Source organism: Leptinotarsa decemlineata, unplaced genomic scaffold (assembly GCF_025532065.1).
Source record: "Leptinotarsa decemlineata unplaced genomic scaffold, Ldec_3_MD MMD2_tig00000251_RagTag_RagTag, whole genome shotgun sequence".
Classification (NCBI taxonomy): Eukaryota; Metazoa; Arthropoda; class Insecta; order Coleoptera; family Chrysomelidae; genus Leptinotarsa; species Leptinotarsa decemlineata.
The window spans coordinates 1,172,863-1,196,728 of NW_027412547.1; the positions used below are offsets into that span (position 1 = coordinate 1,172,863).

The 23,866-nt window shown below is 34.1% G+C and overlaps 1 protein-coding gene across 2 annotated transcripts in view; it reads right to left on the reverse strand.

Annotated features, from left to right (window-relative positions):
- Positions 1 to 2,272: 2,272 nt before the first annotated feature.
- The window catches only part of LOC111512482 (sodium-dependent neutral amino acid transporter B(0)AT3), a 42,563-nt gene continuing 20,969 nt past the window's right edge, over positions 2,273 to 23,866 (reverse strand). The window contains exons 5-11 of one of the 2 annotated variants that reach the window (XM_074173468.1): positions 20,059 to 20,300; positions 17,808 to 17,955; positions 17,519 to 17,720; positions 14,014 to 14,336; positions 13,264 to 13,464; positions 9,652 to 9,739; positions 3,654 to 3,793 (exon numbers count right to left, since the gene is read on the reverse strand). In XM_074173468.1, the coding sequence (XP_074029569.1) occupies positions 9,653 to 9,739; positions 13,264 to 13,464; positions 14,014 to 14,336; positions 17,519 to 17,720; positions 17,808 to 17,955; positions 20,059 to 20,300 (1,203 nt within the window). In that variant the 3' untranslated portion in view covers positions 3,654 to 3,793; position 9,652. Of the gene's footprint in view, positions 3,794 to 9,651; positions 9,740 to 13,263; positions 13,465 to 14,013; positions 14,337 to 17,518; positions 17,721 to 17,807; positions 17,956 to 20,058; positions 20,301 to 23,866 lie in introns of both variants that reach the window. The other variant, XM_074173467.1, reaches the window with a different exon arrangement.

Below are 23,866 nucleotides of genomic sequence, written 5' to 3' on the forward strand. Positions count from 1 at the left end.
CTTCTCAAAAGTTAATCACTCCTAAAAATATATTGTTTATTCAGTTTTTCAAAATTTCTTGCTTTTTGAAGATTATTGTAACTCGTTGAAGCATAGAGATGGAAATGTAAATATTTTCTTTCTCTTTGGCTCTGGTTGTAGTAGCTGATTGTACCAGTATTTTTTTTGAGTGGGTAACATATTTACAATTGCAGTTCCATATGAAGTATTTTCAAGGAGTTTTCCGATCCTCTCAAATATTCCAAAAAATATTTGCCATCCTACTGTTTTCTCTTTCAATTATATTCATATAATTTCACAGTCTGTTCATTTTCATCGTGATGTAGAGTTTTTAGGTACTGTTATGAAACAGCTTCCACTACACTCATCATTAAATAATAGAAAACTCACATTTATCGATTTTTATATTTCTAAATACACATCTTTGCGTTCTTACAGCTAACCCTTTACAAAGAATAACTATATTTCCTATCCAAACAGTCTCTGATTGATAATGTGTTGAGTTTCGCAATCTATTTTCGATCAAGCTTCGAGTAAAATTCTTCTCAAGAAACATAAAATTTTCTATGAATGAAAAATTCAGCTACGCGTTAGAGGTAACTCTTTTCAACTAGGTTTCCTCATTGAAGATCGTTTGAAGTAATACTACCTCAAATTTCTTTTATACTCTTTCACTATGATGTTTTGTGTTTTCAGGTTCTCCATGAGAAATTTTTTTCAATACAAACCTGGAATTCTCATCATTTTCAGTAGATTATCATGTTGTGAATATAGTGTTGTATTATAAAGTACTATTCAAGAAAATAATTTTATTTCAAACTCCTCTTTAATGAATACATGCAGTTTGATGTTGCCATTTGGAAATATTAACATTTTTTGAGAGACAAATACATCTATATATATATCTGTCTGTATCTTTCAGAGGTGACGAAATTCCAAAGGTGAGCATCGAAAAAAGAAATTACCCATAAATTTTTTCACAAATTCTTCATTTTATTCGGAATATTTTCCGATAAATTTTTAGATAATTAGATGCTCCAAAAATGTTCAGCTCTATCAAGAAAACGCTTAAAAAACGCCAATTTCAATACCTATGCACTATTCCACTAAAGTGGAAGTAGCGTTTCCTCTAGAATTTCAGAAATATAAATCATATTTTACAATATTTACATAATATCAAGTACATTGAATTGTTTGTAACAACTATGTAACCTATATGTAATAACAATGATGGATTATTCAGAAAGAGATGACTTCATTCGAATTGATACTTAACAAATGCATCTAAGTACAGGAATGATTCGGAAATAGTAGTAATAATGGAAAGTATAGCTCCTGGTGGAGTTCATGGATCTTTAATCTTTCAAGAAAATTCTAGATTTAACATTGGTTGAACAGATAAATTTCTTCAAAAGATTAAAATAACGTAGAACTGTGAGATGCCAATTCGACATTTGTGAACCATCTTTCGCCAGAGGAGCATGAGTTGAATCATAATACAATGTATTTATTACCCCATATGAGTCAATAAAAATTAATAACCAAGATGTCAAACTAGTACTGTCACTAAAGCATCATGGTATTTTTGTGGATTCTGTATTGAGATGGGATATACACATCGAAAAGTTGAAAAATAAACTCCGAGGGCTAATGTTCAAGTTTCATAAATTACGAAAAATACTTTCTGTTACACAGCTCAGGATCCTCTATTATGCACTAGTGGAATCCTTGCTGCAATATGGAATACTTGGTTGGGGTGGAGCAAACAAAACAATTGCCAAAACCCTTGAAAATGTGCAAAAACGAATTTTGAAAATAATATAACGCAAATCATTTCGATTTTCTTCTGATTCATTATATATCGAGTTACAAATTCTTGACATCAGGCAGAAATGTTTTACATATTTAGGACCAGAATTGTCCAACACAATGCAAAATTCTCTTAAAGCGATCCATAACAAATACAGTTTGAAGAGGGAAGTCAAAAAATGGATACTTTCAGAAAATAGACATATTTTCCATGAACTGATTGATACTCCTAAATGATTCATTCCATTTTTTACAATGAAATTTTTTTCCCTTTGCTGTAGATAGTTAATGTTTAATTTATGATGTACTGTTTGGAACCTTTGGTGTAGTAATACATATTACTGGAGTTTTTTCCCAACACCAAATCGTTATTTTTACACCTCGACACGTGTTTCGATCACCAAGTGATCATCTTCAAGAGGAAGATGAAACTACTCTTCCTCTTCCTCTTGAAGATGATCACTTGGTGATCGAAACACGTGTCGATGTGTAAAAATAACGATTTGGGGTTGGGAAAAAGCTCCAGTAATATTCTTTAATGTTTAATGTCTATGTTTTTCCGAGTAGATTGGAAATTGAGGAACCAATTCTATAGTTATTCGTTTTTCTTCTCTTTGTGTGTGTTTGTTATTATTGAGAATATTTCTACTTTCAAAAATTCAAAAAATTATACTGGAATATGAGCAGTGTTTATCTTTTTATTCATTGTTGCGTATATGTATGGTTAAGTTTACCCATGGAGAGGGTCTTCAAGAGCCTATATAGAAAAATGTATTTCTGAAATATTTGTTTAAAATGTAATACTTTCCATATTCTATAATCATGTAAAAAATGTTCTTTTGTAAATAAATATTATTATTATTATTATTATTATTATTATTATTATTTAATGTTCAAGTCTTATGTTTCTTACTGAAAAAAGGCTTCTCAAATTTAGCAATCTGAAAAATTGTTAATGACTCTACCGTTATTTCTGAAATGACCCAAAAACTCTCTATGTGACAAAACATGCACGTTTTGTAAGTATTTCGTCAGAACTGAAACAGTCCTTGAAAAAACAATCATCTCCATTCTTCACTTTCTGAAAAGTTAAAACTAATTATTCGAAGATTATGATACTCTATGAATTCTAGGTATAAAAATCACGGAGATTTCGAGTCTAATCGTTCATCTAAATCTACTATTTTATCACATTCTGATACGATTCACATACATTTTATACAGTGCGGTCCAAATGAAGTGTAGTTGAGTTCATTTTTCTCTTTACTGATAATTTAAAAAAAATACTAAAATATGACAATTTTTGTTAAAAAAACATCACCCCCATTGATTATCTCGAAATATAGCAATCTCCTAAATAATTTCGAATAGAATGGCATTTTGTCGCTAGAAAGATATTTTTGTCCATTATTTCTTCTTCATTTCGTTAATTTTTTATGAAAAGAATTAAATATAAACTTGAAAAGTTGAACTCCAGCATGTATCTGTTTCTGTTCTTCCGTTAACCAGCTATCCCAGTCGAAACATGTGCGAGCTAAGGACTAACGAGGTCTTACGTTTTAACGTGTGATTCCTAGCATGGGTTGGACGATAGGAAGTGAAAATTCATCGTCCAGCCTTGCGGTTCGAACCACCGGTTCACACAGTGGTCGATTGAGTGATTAGAGCGAACCAACCACCTCAACACAACCGGCTACCATATGATCAAATTCTCCATTTGTTTTCTTTTACTTTGAAGCACACTGTATAGAATAGTAAATCACATTCACCCTGACTGCTCGCCCTGTATCAGTTTTCAATGATTTTCGGTAATCACATGATTCAAAAAAAGAAATTCTCTATGAAGTCATCTTTATCAATAATCGTTCACAACTTCCATGCGGACTTTCCTTCCACAAGGAATGTTGAGTTGGGGACCTTCATCATCTGAGTCCGAATCGTGATAAGGTCCTAAGGATCCTGCGATGTCGTCGTCTTCGTAAGGCTGAAAATAGAAATCAATCAGAATGTAGGTTGGGTTTGATACCGTAAAAAGCTCATGACATATCATAATCCATGCTAGGCTCAGCATGCTTCAGCTAGGAATACAACAATGTAAAATTGAATGGGTAGGGTGAAAATAATACTTCACGATTTACACAACACTAACATTTGATGCTAACAGCTGTTTATACACAATGTGTCATCTTTTAAGCGAGTTATAAACTATGATGTTATCTTCTTAAGTAGTAAAAGTTGCATTAGTAGGCAGAAAGAGGTACCTATCAAGGAGCATTTGGGAAGTCAGTAATAACGTTATTGATGACTGGAGAACTATCTGATCATTCAGAACAATGTTGTGTTCATTAGCAAGATAATTTTGGATTTCTATAAATTCTATATATTTCATTTCAGACTTTTCAGTTGAATGTGTAGAATTTCCTAATTTTGGCGTAGTAGGCATCTTGGTAATTCAATGTGTAACTTCTCAAGTGTTCCTCGAATCCCTGATTGAAACTGCGGCCAGTCTGGCCTATATATATGAGGCATTGCAGTCATCGCACTTGAGCTTGTAGACCCTAGATTTGATTTTTTTAATCTGTTCCGTGACAGATGAATGCAAATTACACAACACAACAAAAAAATATTTTTTGAATGTTTCCTACACTAAATTAGTCAATTTCTACTAATTTTGGGGTGATAAAAACGAAAATAACAATGAAAAATTTTTATTAGCTCTGGTTTTTGAGATACACAGTACCTATTTAATCTTAAAGAGTAGTTATACTATACGTGAAAAGTGAAAGTAAATAAAACAATATTGTTATGTTTCTTTTAGAATATTTTAAGTACAAAATTAATAAAAAAAACATTATTCTTAGTGTTTTGACAAATAAAAGAAGTTTGTACCACCAAATTTCAATTAAGTCCATCCGATTCATTGTAAGATCGCTGTCGTTTAGCTTGTCTTTTATAAAACACTTCTGGAGCATCCCTACACACAGACCAGCAGTAGTCTGCAAGCATTGCTTCATTCCAACGGCCCTGATATCTCTGTTCCATTAAGGCAATGTCTTGATGGAATCTTTCTCCATGTTCGTCACTCACAGCTCCACAGTTTTGTGGAAAGAAATTAAGATGAGAGTGAAGAAAATGAATTTTTAAGGACATGTTGCATCCAAGTTGGTGGTAAGCTTGAAGAAGCTCTTTAACCAATGCTGTGAAGTTATCATCTCTTTTGTTACCTAAAAACCCATGTACAACCCCCTTGAAGGCTTCCTAGGCTCTTTTTTCATTTCCTGTTAAAATCATGTCAAAAGCAGGATCATTTACGATTTCACGGATTTAAGGCCCAATAAAGATGCCTTTCTTGACTTTAGCATCACTCAACCTGGGAAACTTTGCTCTCAAGTACTTAAAAGCTTGTCCTTTCTGGTCCATGGCCAGGGTCATAGGATGTAGAAGGATGGGTTGCTCCTTCTAAACAGTCTTCATCACCTTCCTCTAAAATTTCATAGTTTTGGGGTGGAGAAGGGACTGGCAAATTGTCTGAGTGTGGTACAGGCCGAAGAGCAGATGGGAGGTTAGGGTATTTAACCGTTTCTCTTTTCTTCATAGATAAACCTTGCTTAATGGGAGGAGTTAGGCAGAAATAACAGTCGTCTGTATGATTGGTAGGCTCACGCCAAACCATAGGTACTGCAAAAGCCTTTGCCCGGTTTTTATTTTTCAGCCACTCTCGCAATATGACGGAACAAGAATTACAACATATATGAGGAGCCCATGATTTATCTTGGTCCCCAACTTTCACACCAAAATAATGTTCATAGGCTGTCTTAACGATAGGTGTCCTTTTACGTTTCTGAGCCTTAAATGTTATTTCACCACATATATAGCAAAAGCTATCGACACAATTCACACACTTTCGAGGCATTTCAGATCAGCACTTAAATTAATTTAAAAATCAACTTCACACGATAATTTCAATAGCAACCACGTGCGTACAATTGACATACTCACATAGGTTATGTTTACTCACTTAAGAACAGCTGATGAGAGGGGTGTTATGTAAACAAACATGTGTACCAACTGTTGGTGATGAATTATTTCATTTGTTGAAAACTCAATATACATATATATATATAATATAATGATACTATATCTTGAAAACACGAGCTAATATATAATTTTTATGGTCACTTTCGGTTTTAACACGTGGAAATACATTAAAATCATCTAATTTCAACTCCGAAACAAAAACTTTGTTGTGTTGTGTTATTATTTGTCTTGAAAGCTACATGCCTAGTTTCCCTCATTATTTCCTTTGATTCGAGGCTAGATTAAACTTGCAGTTTTGCGGTTTTGTGTTTGTTTTAGTATTTTGTCTACGATGGAGGTTTTATATTCATTATTGACGGCAACCTGTTCGATTCTGTTCAATTATTTTTGAAAGTTTGACTGGTTTTGCGGTACATTTATAGGTCTCTGTATCATGGAGTGGTATTCTGCAAGTTTATTTATTTATTTATTCCATACACTATTCTACAGGATGAACCCAATTACAGAATAGGAAGTAACAGTGGCGTTTACAAATATGTACTTATATAATATAATTTGTGAATCTATATAATAAAAAACATAAAAACAGAACTGTCAGTTAGGTAAGAAATGTCTTTTGACTTGTATGATCTGGAGATGACTAACAGAATTAGAGGTATCGCACATTGTATAAATTGGAGATTTTTTCATTATATTTGTACGCGGAGTGATGAGATAAAATGTGACACTATTCCTAGATGACCGTCTAGGAACCCAAAAATTCAACATATGTAACTGTTGAGAGCAGGTGATGATATTGTTTAGGATCTTGAATAAAAAAAGAAATGAATAATATATACGCCTTACCTCGAGACTTCAAAAATTATGAGTTATAAGCAGTTCATAGTAGGGTATTCCTACAGTAGGATACGTGTCTTAAAGTTTAAAAGACATATATTTTAGGAAGCGCCTCTGTAGGGCTTCTAGTTGATTGATATGAACCTGATAGTAGGGACTCCACACGACAGATGCATATTCCAGCCTAGATCAAACAAAAATGAAATTAAGTAATTTCAATGTTGAAGCTTTTTCGAAGTCTTTTATATTTCTAACTAAGAATCCATACATGCGATAAGCTGCTGTTAAAGTAGTGTCAATATGTTTATTGAAAGAAAGGGATGAATCAAAAGTAACACCTAGATCAGTGAGTGTGTCAGTACGCTCCAGAACTTGATTGCTTATGACGTAGTTGTGTAAATTCAAGTTCGTTTTCAGCGAGTTAGACATTACATTACATTTGGATATGTTGAGAGATAGATTATTTTCCCGACGTCATGTAGCAACGCGATTCAAATTCAGGGCGAGACGTTCGCAATAATTAGAACATGTTATATTGTGACAGAGTTTCAAGTCATCTGCGTATAAAAGGAAATTGATATCAATCTCAGCTTCGATATCATTAATGAACATATTGAACAGTAGGGGTCCTAGATTTGATCCTTGTGGTACACCAGATGTGGCTATATATTCGATAGACTTGAGGTCATTGATTTGGCCGTACTGCTTATTGTCAAGTCGAAAGCTTGTTGAGCAGGATAATATGGTCAAGTCTGTCGAACGCTTTAGAAAAATCAGTGTATATGACATCAGTCTGAGACTGACAATCAATACCCTCTGCAATACAAGATTGTTACAAGATTGGTGGTGGTTGAACTATTTTTCATGAAACCGAGTTGATTGGAGCTGTCACATGACAATAGATTGTCTTCTCAAGAAGCGTCTATAACACTTTACAAAAGTTGCATATGATAGAGATTGGTCTGTAATTTTTTATCTCCTTTTTTGAAAATTGGGCAGACTTTCGACATTTTCCATATTGATGGTACAGTTGATGGTACAGTTTTCAGGCATATATTAATTAGAGTTGATAGTGGTTAAACCAGAGCTGAGGCACAATCTTTAATGATGAATGCTGGAACATGATCGGTAAATTTAGGCGTTAATTTTTTTAAGGTATGATAAACATCTTCAATACTAAAGTTATAATACTAAATTACTAAGCTGGGGATATCACTACTTTTGTTCGCATGGTCACTTGATGTTGACACTATATAAGAACCACTGAAGAAATCTGCAAAACCATCAAGAATATCTGAGGGATTATCGAGTAGCTTGCCTTCATGTAACATTTCATCTCGGATTCCATTCGTATATTTTGACTTGTTAATGAATGACCACAACTTATTAGGGTTATGGATAATCTCGCTCTCAGTTTTCCGAATGAATTTTTTATAAGCCATTCTGATGAGTATGAGTGCATAGATTGATTGCGAATTGTAATATCTGTACGTTTAGGTTTGTGATACATTAAAAATTGTGTTTGTTGTTTGAGAGGCAGATATTCAAATATCGTGTTACGTGAATTCTGATCGTCTTCCATTTTCATTGTGACTTCTTTATTGCCACTGAGGCTGTTGAAAATAGGTTTATAGGTATTATCGAGTTTGATGTCTTCTATATTATCTATCAAGGAATTCGAGTTTTCACTGCTATATTTTGAATTGAAATTGGTGAACTTTTGAATTATTTCGACTAACTTGGATGCAACGTTTTGGCAAGGGGCATCGATATAGGAGCAGACTGGTTTAATAGGGTTGCCTTCTTTATGAACTTTTAGTAACCTATAGAGAGAAAGTTGGGTTTTTATCTGTTTTTGAAATTGTACATGCTTCATTTTCGTGGAATATGTGCAAGTGGAACATGAGATATCGTGAACGACGTAGATGTTTAGAAGCATTTTGACATAAATTTTATCTGTTTGTTACTTGGTATATTTCACGTTATTTCGATATGTGTAATTTATGGTCTAGACCCAAAAACTATTGGTCTCTACTTTTTTGAGGTAGCTCTGAGCGGAAATTGTATGATCATACAGTGATTATTTGAGAAACGTGGGATATATACGAAACTGAATTAGCTTATGAATTCTGCAGTAGATTTTGTGATTGGATGAAATCTGAGTCCAAAGATTTAGTAGTTTCAAAGTGCTTTACTACTGAAACACTAATGTCACGTCTTGGTACTCCTTGATACTTCTTCAGGCTAAAGAACTCCCACTGAACCGGTAACAATGCTTGACATTTGTGAATATAAAATTTCTCGCCAATCATATCTAACGATAACAAGTCTTGTGCTGTCTGAGTCGTCCTTCCTGACTTTCATAGAGGCAGTGATTGTCAGAGCTTGTAAAGCTTCAATTAGACGTATTGTTAATCTTTACTTTCATAACTATTCATCAGCTTTCATTTTAGCTTCATAATTTAGTATTTCTTTCTGTCACTATTTTTTTGAAATGCAAATATGTTGATAAATCTTTTTTGATATGGATTATCATTCTTTCTCATCATACAGAATTTAATGTGCATATTTCAGTAATTTCTGAAAGAATGATAAACCCTATAAACATGCCTATAAAGAACGAAATTATGAGCGAGCTTGAATGAAACTGGTAAAAAATATTAATACATGCTGACCATGGAAAAATAATTTTTCAGCCATAAAAATTTCAATGTTCAACCAAAAATTCACTAAGCTAAAAACGGGAGGACATAGTATCAGTGGATTTCCTATTGCATATGATACAACAAATATCATGAGTATTCATAACACTAAAAAGTTTGATTATCGCCATTCGATGCATGTTCTCTACTTTCCATAAAGCTTCCAAATTCCCATACGATTTCAAATTTGGTCTCGAAACAAGTCAACATCAAAATAAATCGCTACCAAATTTCTCTACTCCAAGGTCACATGGCATTTACTTACTCTATACTTCAAAATCTCCAATAGTGAATTTATTTTTGAGCGTGTTTGTCGTCGTAATACAGGGGCCTTCTGGACTTGTGAGCTGTTCCTGTACGATATACAGGAACACAAATTGATTAGCAAACTACTTGGTTCGAGGAACTATTCAAATAATGATTTCGTTGTTATGTCGTGTCCCAATATCATAGTGAAGACGGAGTCTTATTAGAAACAGTTCATTATTTCTATATAGGTTTCCTGTCATAACGTGTTTGTGATTTACTTTCCTCCAAGTACTATATCAGATGAAAGTTTTTTTATGTTATTCAATTACAAGAGGAGTATAACATTTTTTGTTTCTAACTAGATCAATGTAGCAATGGTAAGAAACTATTTGGATGACAGATTTTCGAATGAGTGGGTTGAAACAACAAATCCACTCGAATAGGCCCCTAGATCTCCAGATTTGAATCAACTAGATGTGTATTTGTGAGTATATCTAACAAATGAGGTGTAAGATGATACTACAACTTTTACTGTAGAACTGTTTCGAATGAAAACATAAAATGCTTTGAGAAGCATTGAAAACCTCTTTTCGAAAGTTTGAAACTTGAATTGATAGAGTGCATATTTTGAAATGATAAATATTTTGAAATAGTTCTTAATAATAGATGTTCTTTCTCAAATTATGGATTTTTTTCTATAAACGATGTGTGGTTTTGTACTAACTGATGATATTCATCTTTCATTGAATTTACCCTAATGAGGTGCTTAAAAAGGTAGTTTAGTTCTTTGAGTCAATTGCCTGCCAGAGACATATACTCAAAAAAGTTGATATAAGAGTAAATAATCATACTATAATCATCAATATATTCTTAGTTCGTCACCTATAGAGTTTCAGGAGCACGGAGCTATGCAATATTTACTGCCTCCACGAAATATGTCACAACTTAGTAGACTTTTTAAAATATTTTGCTGTGTCAACTACGGAATACTCTTTGACTGATAGTTTCTCAAGTATAAAACAAAAATAAAAGCAGAAGTACCCCAAGGTTCAGAACCAGGACCCACCCTTTTTCTACTATATGTAAATGGTCTGGCTATTGTACGTATGCCTGATAGTTTCAACGTTTTTGCGAAAATATTCTTTCCCAATCGATTTTTTCCATTAATTTGATTTGTATCCCAGCAGCTAATCTTGAAACTAATAGTATTCTCTGCAGCAGAGCTTCACACAATTCAAATGAATTTTCTGAAGATAACTTAGACACAAAATCTGCAAGTTTATCACTGTTAACGTTTCAACTTTTTTGTAGTGTCTTCATTGGCGTTATTTTCTTCAGGCACAGCATTACATTTTTACAAGCATACAGCAAGCCTATGTGCTCACCAAAGAAGAAAACAGCAAAAACCCGGAAGCTAATCGAACCGTGAACTTTTATTACATAATTGAATCAATACCGAATTTCAGGTCAAAAATAGGCGTCAAAAAGAAGTTATTCATTCAACAAAACACATATATCTCTCTAGTTCCTCAAAGGTTTTCTCAAAAATGATAATTTGAATAATGACCTTGTCTTCTATCTTTGAGAAACGAAAGCTCACTTCATTATTCATTTTCGACATACCAAACTCCACCATCAAATTTGAATAGTTCCTGGACAATGGAATATTTTCGAAAACAAGTACTAAATAGTCCAGTCATTATAGTAAGTTCACCTCGGAATTCGAGATACCCAGCTGTAAGTCTGTAAATACTTGTATATTAACACTCTTAAAGTTGTCTCAAAACCTACATATGGTAGGGTGTAAGCAACTATTGAATTTCAAGGTCAAAGGTCACAAAAATCGGTTTTTTTGCGCTTTTTTTGGAAATATCTCATTTCCTATGGGTTTTTTGCTATTTGTATTCATTATCAATATTGTAGAATACAAAATTTTCTACAAATTTTGTTTGAAAAAATTTTTTATACGGTGAACCGTTTTCGAGATAGAGGGCGGAGAGCACGCGGTCACAGCATCACTTCAGGTCAACGGTGCCTCCGGTCGAAAACGCGCCATATATAGTTGATGGACTATCGATAAATCAATGATTATAAATATTTGTGAATTTTTATTAACTATTATATTATATTTTATCATTTTTTCCTAACTTATCCACTTTTTATTCAGTATTAATTTATTTAACAACACTTACCTGCCATGTAATTGCAGAATTGTTAATGAAAATATAGGAATTATATTTGAATTTTAACCTAATTAATATTTATAACTTCTTACATTATAAAAAAATATCATTGAATACATTTATTTTTATTGAAAGTAAAGAAATGGAATAAAGGGTATAAAAACTACAATTTATAATTTTAATCATCTTCTTCCTCTTCATCGTCGTCTTCTGGCTGCTGGTAAATTTCAAACTGGTCTTCATTATCGTCTTCAACGACATTTGTCTCAAGTTCTTCCATGATTTCGGGGTCAAAGGTTCCATCTTCGTTAATGTCGCTCTGATATGGTAGAGCATTGAGACAAGCTTGCCCATTACATTGGCCACAAGCTAAAGATCATTGCAAGCCCGCTTTTCTGCATCCGCATCACGAACCACAACCACTCTTGCAGTTGCAGAAAATTGTATTTAGCAAATCTTCTGGAGCAGGTGGTAAAATTGTCATGATAGGCTCCAGAAAATCGTTTCGCATTGCCCAACCCCATACCTGGGGTTCCAAATTATGTCCTAACCAAGTTTGAACTTGATAATATACACGGTTGAAATGTTGATGAGCAGCTGCACTTGTTGGTGGAATATTTGAAAGCTGCACAGGTTTATTAAGTTTTGTAGACTTGACCTAATGCATATAACGAAGATGATCGAGACTTTTCACAGATTTCGGAGCATTATAAACTGCCAATAAGGTTTGAGTTCCACTCTCTAATAATCTCTGGGCCGAACAATTTTCGTCCTCAAATGCTGCAGCTAGCAAATTTGTTAGTTTCTCAAAAACTTTCAAAAATGATTTTTTCCCTTTTTAAAAAGCGCAGAAGTTGTGTCACAGCCACTTAATGTTTTTCTCTTAATTATTTTTTAATTTTAGTAAACGGTTATCAGTATTATTGAATAGATATAGATTTAATGCATGAAGAAAATGATAAAATATGATATAATAGTTAATAAAAATTGACAAATATTTATAATCATTGATTTATCGATAGTTTATCAACTATATATGGCGCGTTTTCGACTGGAGGCACCGGTTGACCTGAAGTGATGCTGTGACCGCGCGCTCTCCGCCCTATATCTCGAAAACGGTTCACCGTATGTAAAATTTTTTTTAACAAAATTTGTAGAGAATTTTGTATTCTACAATATTGATAATAAATACAAATAGCAAAAAACCCATAGGAAATGAGATATTTCCAAAAAAAGCGCAAAAAACCGATTTTTGTGACCTTTGACCTTGAAATTCAATAGTTGCTTACACCCTACCATATGTAGGATTTGAGACAACTTTCAGGGTGTCAATATACAAGTATTTACAGACTTACATCTGAGTATCTCGAATTCCGAGATTCTTACCTAATTTAAGCTTAAATGACTGGATTAAAAATTGAATTTCCAATAAAAACAATACTCACATCAACATCAGTTATCATTTCTTTAGTAGAAACGGTTGTGTCAATCCTTCTGATGGATCCTTCGTGTATGTTGACATCCAGTTTGAGGATCTGGTATCTCCTCAGCAGGAAAACTATCGGTATAGGGAGAATCCCTGCCAGTATCATAGCGATTGCAATTCCCATAACCCAACTTGGGTACGGAGTTGCCACAACATCTCCCTGGAAAATTATTGTAGCCAATCAAATTCAGCACATAGAAAGAGAATACGTCTCTAAGCCATGAAACTCAGGTCAAAATGGTCCCATTTCGCAGAATTGGTGTCAATATTAAAGGAATAAGTTTTGCGAAAAAAAATGTTTCAGTTTTCCAATTCTCCACCTATATACAAAAAAATGTGTAAATCTTGAGACAGAGGAAGAAAGAAGGAGTAAACTCTTCACATTGATTTGTAGATCGTGCATAGAAGTATGATATACATATAGTGCATTTCTTTAATGTCCCCCCCTTTTATTTTTTGAAAGGGTCAATTAAAAAAATTGAAATTTGGGATAATAAAATTAATGCATTATTACTTCATTTTGAAATGAAATAGACAGATGAAACTATCGAGATGGCGACTGGGGGCCATCTGGGAAAAAAATTAAATAGGAAGGGGGGTCTTGTGACACATATTTTTGAAGCTCCTGGGTCTAGGCTTTGAAGTTTTATGGCTCAGAGATGTATTTTCGCCTATAGTAAAACCACTTCTAAGTGAATAGCAAACAAACCTGTTCCTTGTTCCAAGCCTGGTACTTGGGATGGTCGATCACCATGGAGACAATTGAAGAAAGCAGAATGAAGACCATGATGACTGGGGCCAAGAACCGCCAAGTGATCTGCCAGTAAAGGCCTGGCTTCACTCCGGTCATCTCGTAGATGTCCTTGGTGAACTTCTCGTGACCGTAGACGTAGATAACGGCGATCATCTCCAAGAAAGCCACAACCACCAAGCCGATAGTTCCAGCGAAGGAGTCGAACATGCTGAGCCAGTATTCTCCAGCGCCAGTGGTGAAGATGAGGCCCATCAAGAAGCAGATGATACACACGACAGCTGAAAATTGTATCAGTTCAAATGATGAAATCAGAAAACACAAAATACTGGGACTGGCCAATTTCGAATTTTGAGGTAACTTTGAACATTAAAATGTTAAAGTATCCTTTGTGATACCAGAAGTACACCGCCCGACCTAGAGATGGCGTTAGTTGTTTGAAAAACGTATCAATACCGGTATTGATACGTTCATTAACCATATTGATCACATGTATCTAATAGAGATTAGGTAAATGAAAGTAGGCATCACAGAGGCAACATTTTGGAAAAAATGTTCCTTGTGCGTGAAATTGCCAAACTATGACTAAACTGAAAAAATATGTATGTAAAAGTATTCTATATAATGACTAGATATAAACTGTCAACTTTAAATTAGCATAATGAATTAACCTTTTTCCTGAAGTATGAAAAATCACTCACTAGCAGCGCAAAACTAAAATTTGCAACTGTAAAGAAATTTAAAATAATGATTAATCTTAGATTTATTTCAAAGTGAAATATGAATCAAATATAGATGGTGATGAAATAAATTTATTTAAATATAATAAATGAATATAATTTAATAAAAGATTGAGGTTATATCTCATTTTATCTTGTCTAAGTTCTAATCAATGGTAATCAATTATGGATATATGTATCTATTTTTTGTATTATTAAATCCAGTCTCCTCAAAGCATGTATCCATTTCTAACATCTAACCTCATTATCATGAGGTTTTATCAGGGTCGTAGCGAAAAGAAAAACCGGGGGAGGGAGGGAATCCAAATTTTCCCAACTCCACCAGCAAAATTTCCCAACTTTCGAAGAAATGTAAGCCGAGGGATTAATGACTACTATAATATAATAATTTTCTTACTTAGCCATCCAAAGATTGTCTGAATGCTTATTCCCGTTAGGGTATGCACAAACAAAAACAAATTTTGGTGATTATAAAAATAATAATGGGAATTATTCTACTTTGGATAAGGTCCTTGGTCTTCCAGCATAAAACCACTTCTAAGTGAATAGCAAACAAACCTGTTCCTTGTTCCAAGCCTGGTACTTGGGATGGTCGATCACCATGGAGACAATTGATGAAAGCAGAATGAAGACCATGATTATTCAATACAAATGAAAGGAAACAACAGCACAATAATATTGTGCTTATTGTTTTCTACTATTATTTTTTCTATCTTCACTGCCAGAAATTTTTCAACTTTTCCGAGTTGGAAAAACAGCAAAAAGTTGTGAATTTTGTAAAATTGTCACTTGTGGACTATTCAGGACTGTTTTCTTACTTGGGAGAAATTAAACTTTTTTGAAGATTTCAAACAACTCAGAATTCTCTTCAAGTTATGCATGTTGGGAAATCCCAACCTTCTTCTGCTTCTTTCCCCTTTCTAATTACCTCTTCTTTTCTTTTCTCTCATTTTTAATAATTTTTTTACTATTTTTTTTTCTATCTTCACGGCCCAAAATTTCCCAACTTTTTCCAACTTTTTCCTAAGTCGAAAAAGCAGGGTCCCCCCACCCCCCCGTGACACGTTTGCTGTACTATTCTCAGGAAAAATCCTCATTGAATTCAATACAATGAATAGATATAAGCTGTTAAAAATAAATTAGCATAATAGATTGAAAATAAACTATATACATAATATGAAACACATAAAGACATTATGGGATTGAAATTGAGCAATTTTTATTGAGTTCATTCTACATGGGTTCTTTTCTTACTTATAAAATTATATTGTATTTTAGTAAGGTAGGCATCACAAACAATTTTTTTTAGAAAGTGTGCTGATTGATAATTTGATGAAACAGAGTTCAATCAGAATTTCTGAGCCAATTTTTCAGTTTTTTCTTGGATTTGGATTTATTTTGTTTATTAATGAGTTGTATTTTTTCCGGTACTATGCTCCAGATCTTTGGGCCAAGTTAATTACAGTGAATAACTTTTTTCGAGATCAATTGCCCTAACACCACTGATATTTTTGCACTCGACGTGCGTTTCGCCAACAAAGTTAGCATCCTCAGGAGAAGAAAATTGAATATTGAATACCAATTTTCTTCTCCTGAAGAGAAGTTTGGTGTTAGGGCAATTGATCTCGAAAAAAGTTATTCAACTTTCACACCAAAGGTTCCAATCTCATCGTTTTTATAATTACAGTGACTTTGACACACAAATTTTTGCCATCTTGGACCTAAAATGTATTTTCTTTCCTACGGGTATTATACATGTGTTCCACTGGTTTCATTTTTATTTTGTTCTCAAGGACTTTCTGGCAGTATAGCTGCCGTGTATCTAGAATATTAGTTTCTTTAAATAAGAGGTCACTGGAGAACGTTCCACCTTTACCTAACAAAATTTTAAGAATGTTTTTCTGTAAAGTATTCAGACATCTCAAGTGGGTATTTCTAATACCTCCGCAACCTATAATACCATAAGAGAGTTGCAATTGAACCAAACCATAATATACAGTAGTCATATAGGGAATTTCGAGCCATTGTTTCAATAGTTTGAAGCGAAACAAAAATCCTCGTAAATTTTGAGTTAGATATAATAAGTGGGAATCCCAATTCATGTGTCGATCGATCATCAAGCCAAGGTATTTAATTGAGGTACTTTCTGGAATCAACGAGTTTTGACTGATAATTAATAGACCTATGTTCCGTAGTTTATTGGCATTCGAGGTAAATGGTAGATATTGTTTTTTTCTACGTCAATTTGTTATATTGAAACCATTTCATGATATTTTTGGGAAATTAGAAGCTACACAATCTATAAAGCATATGTGTCAAGTTTGAAGACGCTGCGTTGTTTAGTACCACAAAGCGGTACTAAATGATCCTTGCGCGAGCTAGCAGACCCAGTAGGTATTCAGAAAAGTGCGGTACATCGTATAATATCGGAAAACTTGGACATACGAAAGATGTTTGCAAGACTGGTGTCACATTTGCTCACACTCGAGCAAAAACACTATCTTGACGATGTTTCAATTGGGTGTTTAGCTAAGTTTCACGGCAACAAAGCAGAATTCTCGCATCGTTTCATAACCATGGATGGGACGTGGGTCCATCTACCGCTTAGAATGAGGCTTGACATAGCAGATCACCTCGTGATGTAATACAAAGGCCGAAACGTAAGCGCATTTATGGCGCCGCCACAATTTATGCATTGATGCATAAATAATTACTTTTCTCACCTGTGATATATTGCTTGCCAACCCTTTTCAGTATCTCAATATCGAAGACTGTACACAACATTCCTTCCAAGATCCCGATCTGTGACCCAATTCCAAGCGACAGCAGCATCATGAAGAAAATGACCGCCCAGAATGGAGCGCCTGGCAGCTCCACTATAGCTTGGGTGAAAACTATGAAGGCAAGACCAGTTCCTTCAGCAGCCTATAAAAAATCAACATATGTGAAATTATAGTTCCAATTTATATCTATGATCCAAGTAAGGAAGCTATTATTGAGAAATATATTTACCGCATCCAATTCTCTGTCTAAGGAGCACTCCCTGATGTCAATGGTGTTATTGGCATGTATTAAAGCGTGCTGGTAGGTATCGTCTGAGATTTGGGAAGGCGATAAACTTTTCGCTAGGAAATCGTGTTTCATAAGCAGATTGATGTTGCTGGAAATGATAAAAATTGATAATTATCATGTCAAAAGTTTTTTAATATAAAGAAGCCGATAATTTTTCTATATCCAAAGTAACTTCTATCAATTTAACAATTATAAAAAATATAAATAAAATGTTTCTACATGGTAGTCATTGGAATGAAGTTTTCTATTCTGTTCGTTAGTGTAGGTAGAGGATCACCTGGTATATTTATCTAAATTCTATTCACTTCAAATTTGCCTAGCTATTGTTTCATCCACATAGCGCAGTCGGTAGGATTTACTAGTGGTTTTTGATCTGTTTGGATCTTGAACCTCTTCCCAAATACAAATTAATGAAACCTCTCACAATGAAAGGCAACACCAAGCATTACTTTTTCTGTTACAACATATCTTTTTTCTGCGTCTGTTAACGCACAGGAAGCATGAGCACACGGCATGTTATTCTGTAACAATACTGCTACCATTTCATCATTAAATGCATCAGTGGAGATCGTGGAGGTTTTGTCAACATTGAAATATTTTGAAACTGCATTTTCACTTATCATGTTTTTGATTTTTTCAAACGCTTCTCCTCGCTCAACGCTTTTCATCTAAAATAAAAGCATTATCGTTTTTCAACAGAGACCGAAACGGTGCCGCAAGAGATGTTAAGTTTGGAATTAATTTGCCAGAATAATTTACAAAACCCAAAAATATTCGTACCTCTTTCTTATATTTTGGGTTGAGCATCAATTTCATTGCTTTTACTTTCAAACTAGCAGGGTTTGATGCCATATTTTGTTATGAGGTGGCCCAGGTATTTTACTTCTGTCTGATTGAGTTCACATTTCTTTATATTGAACAAATTTATTTTATTATCTTTTCAATCTTTGATCATGTATTTCTTGGGATTTCCCACAAATCATCTATAAAAGTATGGACTCCTACAACATCAAAAATGTATCTAAATATTTTGATGAATTTCCGGTGCTGAAGCTGTCTCATATGGTAACGTCCAAATGGGGTATTGAACGAACACAATTTTGAACTTTTATCATCTGACTGAAGCTGTCAAAACCCATTGTTAACATCCAGAGTTGTGAAATACTCAGCATTAACCAGCCTATGAGTAATCTCATCAATAGTGGGTAAAGAAAAATGTTCACTTCTGATAGCCTTATTAAGGTCCTTGGGGTCTAAGCAAATACGAATGTTCCCGATAGGTTTTCCAACTTTTATAATAGAATTAACCCACTCTGTAGGTTCTTGAACTGGTTCCTGAATGATGACATGAGAGTAGTAGTAGAAGAATAATAAAACCAGTAGGTACATAGATATAACCCCAGGATGTATTAAAAAATGTAAATAATTTTGTGCTAGGCAAAAGTAAAATCATTTCAGTTTAGTTTTAGTTTCACAATGTAAATTCGTTGTAAGTTATTATTAGTGTATAATTTTGAAAAAAGGGAAAATGTAGCGGATCACCTGGTTTATTTATTTGAAATGTATTTACTTCAAATGTTCTAGAGGGAGTAGAAAAGACCAGTTCATTAACAGTTAGGGGGAAGCCTTCAATGTTAAAATGAAAAATTGATGATGAATTCATTTTTTGACACAAACATATTTCGAACTTTTAGCGGTTTCCACTCTTCTAAAACTTAAAAATATAATAAAATAAATTGAATCCCCATCATTCAGTGAAGTGGAATAATGTAGATGGAGATAGGAAACACATTCAGAGTTTCTACGTGGATTGTATGAATAGTAGTAATAAAATCCATGTGGAAATTCATAACTGAATTCTATTAAAGATACAGTAATTTTTATCATATAATGCGAACCCAGAAAAACAAACTACGATTTATTCAAATAATGAAAAATGTATTTTTTCCAGAGAGTAATGAAATGTGTTTGCATAAGTTGAGCCCTCAATTTCTTTACGAACATCAAAAGAAATGAGGTCTGAGGACGTCACTTGGTGATCGAAAACGTGTCGAGCTGTTAAAATAATGGTTTGGTGTTAATCCAACACAAAACCTCATACCTCTCAGACATGTTGAATGATAATTTCAGAACAAAATGCTACCCCAATAGACTAATTAGATTTAACATTCTTCAATGAACTGATACTCACTCTATACGACATTTGTCGACGTTGCTGACTGCTTTGAAGCCGAGAATTGCAAAAATAACAACGCTGGCATATATTGCTGTTACGGCATTGCATACCGATACTAGAATGACATCTCTAACGCAGTTGTTTTTGGGGGTGTTGTAGGATCCGAAGGCTATGAGAGAACCGAAAGCCAACCCAAAGGAGTAGAACACTTGAGTTGCAGCGTCCAGCCATACCTTTGGCATTAGCAGTTTCTCAACCTAGAAATAGTAATAAAAAAGATTCTCAAAATTTCACGCATAATAACAGTCCTGAGCAGCTGATTTGTTGAGTAGTTAAAGTAAGACTCATAGCAATTAGGCCACATGTGACCCATTCTACATCCTCCCGAAGAGTTGTCCCCCCCTCATCGTCCATCCTGTCCTTTCCAGGAAGGTGGACAGGTCTCTGGGAGACATCTCCTTTATATCGGCAGGTGTAGGCCAAGACTTGCCGAACACACACTATCTTTGGCAACGCTGAGGTGTCTCACGGTGGCCTCCGCGGAGGTTTTGGAAGGTGCAGCGATATAACTGTCGTTGCGCGGCTTGTTCAACCTTCTTGAGGTTCCATCCGTGGAGGTGCATAAGTGAGTGAGCTTTCCTGCAGGGGCCACCAGTTCCTTGCCTTCATTCAAGGCGGAGCTCCTGGCGCCCACCGCAGGAAGGACTCTTGCTGTTGGAGGTGGTCTGCTATGTTCAGCCTCATTCCAAGCGGTAGATTGGGGTGGACATTTCTGTTCATCCCCAGCCACAGCCTTAGATTGAGGTGAGCACTTCTGTCCAGCCTCGGGATTGGTTTTTGTTTTTGTTGTTTCTGTTTTTGTGTTGTTTCATTCATGTGTGTTTCCACGAGCAGGTGATATTAGCAACAGGAACCAATTTTTCTTGTATGTGTGGTCAGTTTGCATCATATTGAAAATTTTTCTTCAATAACTTCACATTCAAAATTTGTATGTAATATCATTCTTGTCATTTGGTTCAGATGAAAAGTAACCAACAGTAATATTAGTCGTTATTCCATTATCCATCAAATTCAATCTTTTTTGCAGAAAAGTTCTGATGTGAGAACCCGGAAAACCGGAAAAACCTGCAGCACCATATCATCTGAAGATCTTGATCTGCCAATGTCCTCTCTTTGATAGAATGAAATGTAGGGTGTCTCCAGAGGCTCCAATAATGCAAGATATCGCCGGAATATTTAGTGACACGACTATCGTCAAACTTAAACCAGTACGTTAGTTTGATGCATATTTGGCAACACAGTTGATCATTCCATTATCCGTCAAATTCGATTTTTTTGCAAAAAAGTTCTAATGTGAAGTTATTCCTCAAAATTTCAAAAACGTCTTTCACCGATTTTTTCAAATTGCACCCCTGTTGTGAAATAAGACTCTACTCAATCTATTTGGTCTTTAATAATAGTAACAATAATGATAATGTTTACTTATGAATATACAACAGCACAAGATAGTAACATGTAAACAAAGCAATACAAACAAACATGGAGAAACCAACTAAAACCGAAGTTGAGCGTGGGGATTCTTTAGTTACGCAATGCATAACTGACGTGCAGAATTGATTTTACATTTAAACAAGGCGATGACAAAAATTTAATATCAAACTAAGACTTAAGGATACAAATGAATTATTAATTTTTTAAAAAGAAAGGTATGTTATATATACATAAATGAAAATACATTTGGCAGTAAACGAGTATGAATGAAGAATGACAACGTAGATATTTTATTTTGAAGTACAAACGAGGATTATTTATTCATTTATGAGTATATCATGAACAAAATCTCTATTAGTATTACATACATACTTTTTGAAGATGGTTTTCATCAGGTTAATATTATTTATTTTATGAATGTATGTTTTGTACAGTTGAGGTAAGTAATTAAAAATTTTTGCACTGTGCTGTTTGTAAGAGTGTTGCCCAATTGACTTTTTTGTTGCGTTTAGCTGTACATTACCTTTTGTTTTAGTGCGAGTATTATAATCATGACCGATTTGCTGAAAAGATGTTTTATTCTTGAAGATATACAATATTATATTATACATATAAACTGTCGTACATCAAGTAGCTTTGAATCTCTAAAAATATAATTGGAGGGGTAGTCATTCTTTCTATCGTACATAATTTTAATTTTTTTTTTGTAATACCTCAGCTTTTTTCAGGTGGTTGTCTAATATGCCACCCCAACTGAGTATGGCATATTGAAGCCTAGATTGTACCAATGCGTAGTATATTATGTTGAGGTGATTGATATCGAAAACGGATCTCAAGTACTTGAATTTATACAATAAACATCTCAATGATTTAGTTACTTCTTTAATATGTTCATTCCATCTGAGATGTGAATCAATTGTGACTCCCAGGTATTTAATATGGTCTGTTCTTAGGACTTCTATTTTTCCGTGGTTATTTATTATTAATTCATTATAGCTGGGTAGTTGATTTTCGTAACTTGCAAACGGTAGAAATTTTGTTTTTACAAAATTGATTGTGAGTGACTTATGATCAAACCAGTCTTTCAAAACACTAATTTGGGTTTCAACTTTCATTTTCAATTTTTCCCAATTATCATCAGTATATATTATGGCCGTATCATCTGCAAAACTGTAAATGGAACCATCTATCTTCTTGGTAAGTAGACTGTTGATATACAATGAAAATAATGTAGGTCCAATCACAGTACCCTGTGATATACCATAAGTAATTTCTCTTTCAGAACTGAGAGTATTGTTTACTTTCATTATTTGCCTTCTGCTATTCAAATAACTTCTGAAAAGTAGTTGTGTTTTGTCTCGTATTCCTGATTTATTTAATACCTCCAACAACTGATCGTGGTCAACAGTGTTGATAGCTTCTGCTAAGTCTAAACATACACATATCTCTGATCTATGTGTCCTTTATTTCCCCTGTTAGTGCAGCAATTGCATCATCAGTTGGGAAAGCTTTTCTAAAACCATATTGTTTGCAAGAAATAAGCCTATATTTATCAATGTATGAAGTTATCCTCGAATTCAGTGCTTTTTCGAAAACTTTATTGAAACTTGTTACAAGAGATATTAGCCTGTAGTTACTGACTACCTCCGGTTTTCGTTTTTTAAATATGGGTGTGACTATCGATTTTTCGAACGTGTTTGGACATTGACCGGTTTGAAATATATTATTTATTAAAAGTGTTAGTAAGGGTGTGATTTCAGTTGCTAATTCCTTGAGTTTTTCTGCTCTGATACCATCATGTCCTGGCGATTTTCTATTTTTCAGACAGTATATTATTTCTCTGATCTCGTTATCAGTAACTGATGTAAGGAACAGTGAATTTGTATTAGGAGTTTGTTCTGAAATATTCGTAGTGGGTTTACTTATTTTATCTGCAAGCTGTCTTCCTACATTCACAAAAAACTTATTGAATATATCTGCTTTGATGTTATTATCTTGAGTTATTGTGCCGTCCTCACATTGTATTTCTTTAATTGCGGTTTCAATAGGTACTTTTGAAATTTGAAAATTGATAATGGTTGAAGCTACATATGTCAAATTAGTTGTCATTCAATCAGTCTGGTTTGCCAAATCATCATGGAGGAATATAGCATTCAACAACATGTGCGAACAAAAAAATTGGTCCACTGGTATAGTGAACGATCGAACAACTTGTTGTTCGATCTTTCTAGTGAAGGAATAGTGGGTGGTGCTTTTCCAGAAAATCGACTGTCGAGGGGGACTTAAATTGATCAGCTACTAGATTTGGTTTTTCTATGGCTGTCTCAGTCAA